The sequence below is a fragment of the Salvia splendens genome, chromosome 5 (genome assembly GCF_004379255.2).
Source record: "Salvia splendens isolate huo1 chromosome 5, SspV2, whole genome shotgun sequence".
NCBI classification, from domain to species: domain Eukaryota; kingdom Viridiplantae; phylum Streptophyta; class Magnoliopsida; order Lamiales; family Lamiaceae; genus Salvia; species Salvia splendens.
The window spans coordinates 34,886,489-34,895,600 of record NC_056036.1 but is presented as its reverse complement, the minus strand read 5'-3'; the positions used below and the strand labels follow the sequence as shown (position 1 = coordinate 34,895,600).

The 9,112-nt window shown below is 34.1% G+C and overlaps 1 protein-coding gene across 3 annotated transcripts; it reads left to right on the top strand.

Moving 5' to 3' along the window:
• Positions 1-711: 711 nt before the first annotated feature.
• On the top strand, positions 712-8,543 carry LOC121805581. Of its 3 annotated transcripts, none has more exons than XM_042205493.1 (16): positions 712-1,007; positions 1,097-1,180; positions 1,293-1,366; positions 1,448-1,481; positions 2,004-2,062; positions 2,806-2,920; positions 3,116-3,153; positions 3,509-3,606; positions 3,687-3,742; positions 4,502-4,769; positions 4,912-5,027; positions 5,468-5,521; positions 6,224-6,289; positions 6,759-6,833; positions 7,387-7,480; positions 8,195-8,543. In XM_042205493.1, the coding sequence occupies exons 1-15, from the start codon at positions 843-845 to the stop codon at positions 7,447-7,449; spliced, it is 1,365 nt and encodes a 454-aa protein (XP_042061427.1). In that variant the 5' UTR covers positions 712-842; the 3' UTR covers positions 7,450-7,480; positions 8,195-8,543. The 3 variants fall into 3 exon arrangements, with proteins under 3 accessions (XP_042061427.1, XP_042061428.1, XP_042061426.1); XM_042205494.1 differs by having other exon boundaries at positions 8,139-8,543; XM_042205492.1 differs by having other exon boundaries at positions 8,130-8,543.
• Positions 8,544-9,112: the final 569 nt, after the last annotated feature.

Sequence of the window (9,112 nt, the reverse complement as noted above, 5' to 3'; positions counted from 1 at the left end):
TTATTTTTCCACTTTACCTATTTACTATCATTTTTACAAAACTAGTGTTCAAAGTAATTGGGACTGCTAAAGCGGGACAGAGGGAGTACTTAGTATATCTGCTCATAAAAATATAATCTTAATTGTGAACTATATGGATTTTTAATATAAAATTAGTAAAATAGAAAAAAAAATATTTGAAGTGTTGTGAATGAAAATAAGACAAATAAAATACTTTTGGCAAACACTTATTAATTGTGGGCAATCGTGAAATGTTTATAATATTATAAATCAATTTTTAGTTCATGATAAATAGGATAAAAAGTTATATAGAAATTATGTTGATTTATTAGTTTCAAGTAGGATAAAAAAGCCACATATGCTAATTGAATATAGTTATTGTCTCGCTATGGGAAATACCAAAAATAATACTCCCTCCGTCTATGAAATATTGTTCACCGACAATGCGAAGGAAATTGGATGAAAAAAGTTAGTGGAGTGTATGTCTCACTTTTATATACTAGTATTAGTTTTATATTAGAATGTGAATATAATAAAGTAGTACCGTTGAGTATGAGGTCCATTTATCTAAAAAGAAAAAAAAAATGAACGTAAACAATATTTTATGGATAGCCCAAAATGAAAATGTGGAGAATAGTTTATTGTATCAGGCCCATTTGTTTATTTATACAATTGGAAGGAGTATTACATTTTACAATTAATTAATTTAATTCTGGAGCAGAGTTGAAAATACACAAGTGTTGAAGAAGAAGAGCAGCACAAGCACACGTAAGTCGAACAAATAACAATACAGACTGTGACGAAATCCAGAACACAACGCTATAATCAATCCCAATAGCGAAATGAAGAAAGATAAAGGAGTCGCAATCCAAAACCCTAAGGAAGAAGAGGAAGATGATGATGATGAAGAAGAAGAAGATGGTTTTGATCGTCGATTTCAAAACGCCCAATCAGCCGCTCTCCCCTTCTCCACTCGCAACGCTTCTTCTAAATATGATTTTGTTAAGGTTTACTCATCCGATCATAAATCATCTTCTATTTTTATTTATTTATTTTTTCTGTTGACAAAATTTCAACACTTGCTGGTTCAATTCAGGTGAAGGTATGGTTGGGAGACAATGCCGACCACTATTACGTGCTCTCCCGGTTTTTGCTTAGCAGAATGTTGACTGTAACTAAGGTAAAACAAAAACCCCGGGCATTTTTTGTTTTTACACTTTGGAGGGTTCCTGATTATTTTGTTAAATTAAACGAATTTGTAGTTATGGTGTTCTATTTGATCTTCATTGCAGATTCCTAATCACGTGGCTATTAAGATTGCTCTTGAGCTAAAAAAGCTGCTTATAGATAATAGCCTTCTAGACGTGTATGTTCTGCCACCGCACACATGTTTGGATGACAATTCGTTTTCTTCTACTGTTAACTGACTAAGATAATTGCATTGCAGCTCGCAGTCTGACCTCGAAGCTAACTTATTTAAGGTGTGTTCATTCGCCATCTTTAGTTTTCAGCATTTATGTTAAATTAGAGCTTTTTGATAAATGGCAATGCATGTTTTGGAATTCCATTAGTCCTTCTTGTTGTAATTGGTATGATACTATGATAAGTCTTTCAGTCATTCTAGATTACCTCTTATTTACTTTATTGAGCTTGAATGACTTTGCTGTCTTGATTGGTGCCTTCAGACTGGGACCTAAAAGTTCTAGCGGACCACTTGTTGTTTTCTTTGGTGTAATTTTTATGGTCTTCTTCTGTTTACATTCTGTTTGTGTGGTTTCCAGTGTCCTTAATGGCCCAATATAGTACGGGCGAACTTAACTCCATTTCTTTAATGAACTATCAAGGAATATATCTCTTTCAACTAGTGAATTTCCTGGACTGTTATTCCTGTTTTTGTTATGTTCTTAAATCTTTTCATTGTATTTTCTTGTATTGCTTGCATTGTATATGGAGGCTTGCACACATAATTACATAGTTCCATAATTTTTCCCTCATTCTCGTAGCTCATGGAGCGGCGAGGTTATGGCCAAGAGTATATAAACCGATACAAAATGATGACGAGGTCAGTTACTTCTTCATCTTTGTTTTATGTTGATATTGGTAACTGAGGTCAAGTATTTTTATATTAAAAAAATACTTGGGTTGAATATTTCCTAACATTAAGACACCATTTGGAAGATACTCCCTCCATCCCAGTTTAAGAGTCATGTTTTGCCATTTCCATCCTTCCCAATTTATGAGTCCCATTTAGAATTTACCATATTTGGACATAAAATTTAACCTCATTGTTGATGAAATTTGCACTCAAATGCCATTACTTTCATAAAAATAAAACAAAACAAAATCCTAAACATACAAAACGTCAAAAGAGTCCCACTCTCCACTACCCCACTTTAATTATTACACACTCCAACAACCACTTCCTAACTTCATTTATTACACACTCTATCAATTTCTTAAAACCCGTGCCATAACTAAATTTTACTCTTAAACTGGGACGGAGGGAGTAATAAATTGTATCACGTGTGGACACATTCACTTTGTTTTCTGACTTGGGCATATGTGAAGATGACTAGAGGTTTGGAATATGTCACTTTGGGTGAATAAGGGAATATGTGTACTCCCCAAAAGTACATAATGCACCTACATTGTTATTTCCCTAGAATGATGAGAGGAATATCAGATTTAACAAACCCATAGCTACTTGCTTGTTGCATATCTGCGTATTAAGATGATATATGAACTGATACTTTGTTTTCTTCTAATGTTTACCATTACTTTTATATGTTTTTCTCTGTCTATAAGATTTCATCATCAAAGAGTGCCACTGGTCATTCTTGTATGTGGAACTGCATGTGTTGGAAAATCGACTATTGCTACTCAACTTGCACAAAGGCTAAATTTGCCAAATGTGTTGCAGGTGAGATTCTCTTTATTACGAAAGTAATGCTTAAAGTCCATTTGTTGGAGTCCCCACACTCAAATTCTTGCTCCTGGCTTTTTTTTCCCAGTTTTGATTTATAATTTATTACTCTCTTTTTATTTTTGTTTCTCCCTTGGTTGTTTGGGAATTCTCAAACTAACTCTAGTGCTTTTATATTGTCTTAATGTACAGACGAGTATGGTGTACGAGTTACTGCGCACAGCCACAGAGTATGCACCTCCTTGGCTTATAATTTTGCTTTGTTAACAGTTTCTGGAAATTATCTTAAAAACCAGATTTCTATCTGACAGTCTTAGTCAATTGGTGTCCAACTTGTTCAGCCTTAGGCAGTGTACACTGATGCTAAAAATTAAGCCATAAGGCTGGAAATAGTCAATATATGGGCTACTAGAGAATTTTCTAGATTGCTTCTAAGAAGTTTGTGCTTATCCAATTGCAGATTATCAGACTTTACTTTTCCAATGCATTGATTGTTACTTTCATTAAAATTGATAAATATTGCATATGTGATGCTAAAGTGTTTGATGGTGATTCTGCTTAATGTTGCCTACTCTTTCATCTCAGTGCGCCATTAACATCTTCCCCAGTTTGGGCACGAGATTTCAGCTCGTCTGATGAGTTAATAACTGAATTTTGCAGAGAGTGTCGAATTGTCCGCAAAGGTATTGCAATAGCTTCAGTATTTTTCACTGTTGCATTGGAAATTATCCTATAAATCATGTATAATTTGTGCTTCGAATAGGTTTGGCTGGTGATTTGAAGAAAGCAATGAAGGATGGGAAACCAATTATTATTGAGGTAATTTCCATCTAGCTTTGCTTTGCGAATCTCTTGTTTGCATGCTTACTTTACTTTTCCTTTTTGTTTCTTTTCTGTACCGAATCTTAGATAACTGGCAATATAACTTAATAATAATGTGAGGCTGTTGAAAGGTTGTACCTAAAAGTTCAGAGTTCATTACATTAAGAATCATATATTGTGAATTCTGATGGTTTACATGGTAAGGATATTGGAAAACCAGGAGTAGAGGAACCTTGACTTTTCTTCGCTATGACAAATGTTCAAATCCTATTTTCTTTAGCCAGAATGGATTATTAATACTACCATGCAGTATATAAGAGGACACAATATGTATCGGTATCATATTGAGCTTCTTTTTATAATTCAAATACTAAAAGATTGGATCATAATCACCGTACATGAATATTATTATACTCTAGATCATATTCGGATGTGATTATCAGACCTGACCATGAAGCATAATTTTTGGTACCAAGTATTATCATTTACAGTTGCATGCAAAGCACTTGGTAATTTTCCACAAGTACATACATCTGCATGCAAGAACATATTCCAGTTTGCTTAAACCTGCATAGAAATAATGAATAGTTAATTATGGTCCAGATATACACCTGTAACTTATTTTAGGACTTGTTTAAATTGCTTCTTTACATAATTATTATTATTATTCGAGGATTTGTATTCGTATAGAGGTGGACCCTGTGAACATATGTCCTCATGGTTATGTATTTCTTTTTTTTTTTATAAAAATTACAGGGCATACATTTGGATCCGAGTATTTACTTAATGAATGATGAAAATAAGTCATCAACCACGAACCAAGGAAAAGAGGGAGAAAAGGATGAAGGAAAAATAAAAAATGGAAGCTCAGCTGAGAATCATTCCACTGCTGCATCTGTTAATCAAGATAATGACAACTCTGGCACTCAGATTGCCAGGTCAGATGAAGTAGCATTGAGTGTGGATATGGTTTCAGGGGCTCTGGAAAATGTGAACATAAGCAGTAGTGGCCCTGAATGTCAAGGTGAAAATTCTTGTTTTTTTGTGAGCTTGACTTTCACATTTTTTATTTGGTTACTCATACTGTAGTTTCTGCTAGAAGATATCTCACCTGCTTGCACTAATTTTTCTGAGCTAAACTTCCACCTTTCTAACTATCTTCACAGGCATATTGGCGAAAGATGCTGAACCCATCCGGCCACCTGCAGTCAATAAAGAAAAGTCTGGACCTGAACCCATTATAATTCCTATAATCCTGAAGATGGCTGAATTTGACCATAAGGTGTCTAAAGTTACTTATTGTTTTGATGGTTTTCCTTGTTACCACAATGAGAGCTTGTCTCAGATAGCTCTAAAGATTACTCCTATATTATGAACTAAGACTTGAGAAAACCTGGGCAAGAGTACGAAAAAATTTAATGATGGGAAAATCCTCATTAGGCTTGCCTGGGAATATAAGGTTGGGCAAACAGCCTAACATCATATAGGAAATGGAATCCTAAAATGTGGAAGTGAAATTGGTTAAATGGAAGGGAGAGTTAGTTAGGGATTGTAAGTTGGATCTATCGTGCAATCAGGTGGTTATTGGATTTGGTGATCAGAAAATGAGTAAATGCTTTTTAGCGAATAATTTTGTCATTTCTTTAGAGACCGGCTATGCTATAATATTCAAAACAATATTTCTGTTTTTGGAAGTTTGCCTAAACTGGTTGGATTTTGCAGGCTTTGCTGGAGGAGTGGTTATCTACTCGTGCCATGGAAAAATTCCCTGTACAGGTTATACATTAACTGTCCTTTCACAAACTTCATTTAAAAACTGTTCAATGTGATTAAGAATACTGTGCTGCTTCATTTTTGTTATATATATAAACCAGTGATGGGATGTCTACTTTGAGTAATAGGATGAATTGCTAAAATAATCTTAAGCTAATCCACATTTGAATTTTTGAGCATGTTTGACCATCTTATTCTTCAAATACTCAATCCTATGTTTTATCAATCTATCCTATTACTGAGTAAATTCCCTCAAGTGGTAATTTTGGTATGTGAAGTGCTCTATTACTTTATCATGCATATTGGTTTATAGAGTATTGTGCATTATCCTTATTGGTGACTGCACCATGCAATTATTGTTCTCAAGTCCTCATCGGATTTCGGATGTATCTCTGAATCAATTGAGGGTAACTTAAATTAGTGAGCCTAATTTATATATTCCTTATTGAAGAATTCAATCTGGTGTATGAGGCTCAATAGTTTGGGAATTATTTACACATTACTTGCACTTTTTATAGTTGTGGTTTGAGTTTGTATCAAGTCTTGAATTTTTATCTCTATGTGTTCTATAAGCTTGTAATACTCGACTCATAAATTCTACATAGGCTTTTGGAATACATATTAGCTATATGATTCATTTGTATTTATGCTTCTGGAGTGATTTCTTAAAATAAATCGTTGACAATCAATCTACTTGTTTTCCAGGACAAGGATAAGTTAATTGCTAACTTGAAAACTATCCAGGACTACCTCTGTTCATTTAAGTCCCAGGTACTGCCATTTGAAACCTTTGCCAGAGGACTCAAATGCTAAATTCATAAGGAAAGACACTACTGTGTTATGGTCGATTTTTGTAATTTATAATAAATCATGTGGTGAAATTTCAAGTGTCGATATGTTCTTCTGCCCCATCTATTGATCATCCTTTTGTTATGCCTTGATAGGAAGACTTTGAATGTGTGTGTGTGTGTGTGTGTGTGTCTGCTGAAAAACGTAAATGCAATCACAACTTTTGTCTATCCTCTATTGGTTGTTCTTTACTTGTAATAAATTGGATAAAAGCTTTTAATCCTGCAAAGGAACAATTTTATAATCCTTTACGGGTAGAGTGAAGATAGATGGTTTTAAATGCACACTTTAATTTACTTCCAATCGGATAATTGTATTTGATGAATCGCACCATGCTGCATACATATTCTGCGTATGGTAGCTCATAGACTTCTTGAAAACTTGTGAGCAGGGCTACTCAGTTGTCAATATATCGGCTACAGCTTTCCCTCAGACTTTAGATTGGCTGCATAGTTACCTACTTCAGGTAATAGATATTCTTCTGAGATTTTGGTGTTGTCATGGCTTTTTTGTCCTTTGATTTCCTTGTTCTCTCTCTGCCTTTCTATGGCACAAGAGGATGCAAGTGTGACTCTGAAGACATGAGACTTAAATAGGAACACGTCATTAATAACTTGTTTCAGAACCTTGTCCGACTTTATAGAGATATGACATTGATAGACAACTTATGGCAAATATGATGTTAAAGTACCTTCCTCTTTACCTTGTTTTAAAGCTCATCTTGTAGAAAATTTATACTTATAGTCACAAAAGTTAGAAGCTAAGACTATTGTAAATGCTATGAATATATAATACGTCAACTATTTAATGTAGTATGCTTTCTATATTCTCTCTCGTTCTAAATTACCAGGTCCCAGTTGGGTGGAAGGAAGGAATGAATTTAAATCTATCCATGTTCATTGGGCAAAACATGTTTACATAATACATTTGTTAGCTGAATGAGCAAATATTAACATGTACTATGTCACATTGGCTAAATCAATTATTCTTATTGCGATTTTCTTTTTCTCTGCATATAGTGCATTGAGCAAGGTACAACTTCAGTTTCTGCTAAGAGTGATGGTCAGACTGTGGGAAACTAGGTCAAAAATATCATAGCTTGGTGAATTGAAGGTATGTATTCCCAGTATGCATCATGGCATGCATCAATGTGATAAAAGTAAAATAATTAGAACACACTGCTATTATATATGCAAACTGAGACTCTCAGTTGATGGTCTGAATGAAATTGGGAAAAATATTTAATGCGAGGACTTTGAAGCTACACCAAAAATAACTTTATTCTCGGTTGAACTTGAAAACTGAGACTCTCGATTGATGGTCTGAATTAATGTTTAAAGGCTAAAGTGGAGAGAGATTAAAGTTTGAGAGAAAGAGAAAGTAAAGTAGGAGATAGAATAAATTTATTTGCTGAAAAAGGAATACGACTCAACTTACATTCAGAAATTAAGGCACATTCAGAATAAATTAAGGCACATTCAGAATAAATTAAGGCGCATTCTTTTAACATGTCAATGTTGAGCAAATGATTGACTCAAGACTTTCTCATAATCACTTCCTGCTTCTTGAACTATGAAATATTCATGGTGAAGAGTAGCCTAATTTGTCAATCTGCTCTTAGATTGTTGGTTAAACAAACACTACATGTGAGTCTTGCAACTGGGCAGGCCATTCGACCTAGACCCAGGAGGCATGAATTTAACAGTTGGATTATTTTCAGCTTGTTTTGAGTTCCTGTACTTAGAGTTTTCCTGACAAACAGAATTCGCAGTGCATCCGAAGACAAGGTATTGGTGGTTCCCACTTAATGTGAACTGTCAAATGCAGATTCCAGGGACAACTTGTAATTGAGGATGATCTTGAATGTAAAATTATAGACGAGGGTGCAGCTTTCTGGTGATAGGAGATGGAGGTGTGGATTGTTATTATCGCAAACAAGGGATGCCTCTCTTTGAACCGCCACAGCCAGAGACAATAGGGGGTATAGTTATAGCTATTTATATCGACGTCTCCGCCTGTATCACGCCGTTACATATCACCTTTGTACTCACTACTCGCTATTATGGCCACACTGTTTTAATTGGATTTGGGAATGTTTCAACTGCTAGTTTATTATGCTTGCTTGCATCTCATATTGTGTAAATATTTTGAATAAAATTTGAAATTTCAACCAAAACGTAGCATGATTAGTTACTGGTCTGTATGGGTGTATCCACTGAGTAGCACAGAAGGCTCAAGTAAGGGAAAAAAAGGAATTCTAGGCGATCAGAATTAGAGTTGGTTTGGTATCATGTAATTGAAGCATTCAAATCTAGATCCATTGTTTAATATTACTAAAAATGTTTGGATTTGGAATTTAATTTAATTCTAAATTCTCTCACGGTCTGTTCGATACACATGATTGGAATTGAATTGGAATTATAATTATATGGAATTTAATTAAATTTCAAATCCTTTGTTCTTATTCAAATTAAATTTCAAATCCTTTGCATACAATCATTCTAATATTCAAATTTATAAAACTTCGACAACCAAATTAAAAACAAATTATAAAATCATGAGCAACATTATCTTCATTTCATGGAACCTTGTTGGTGAATTTGACAAAAGACATACTTGTAGATGAGACTGAAAATGGAGGATCTAACCTACTAATATAAGGGTTTTTTTATTTATAATAATAATCTTATAAATCTAACATAAATATTATATATATAGGGGGATGATCAAAATAAAAATGCATTT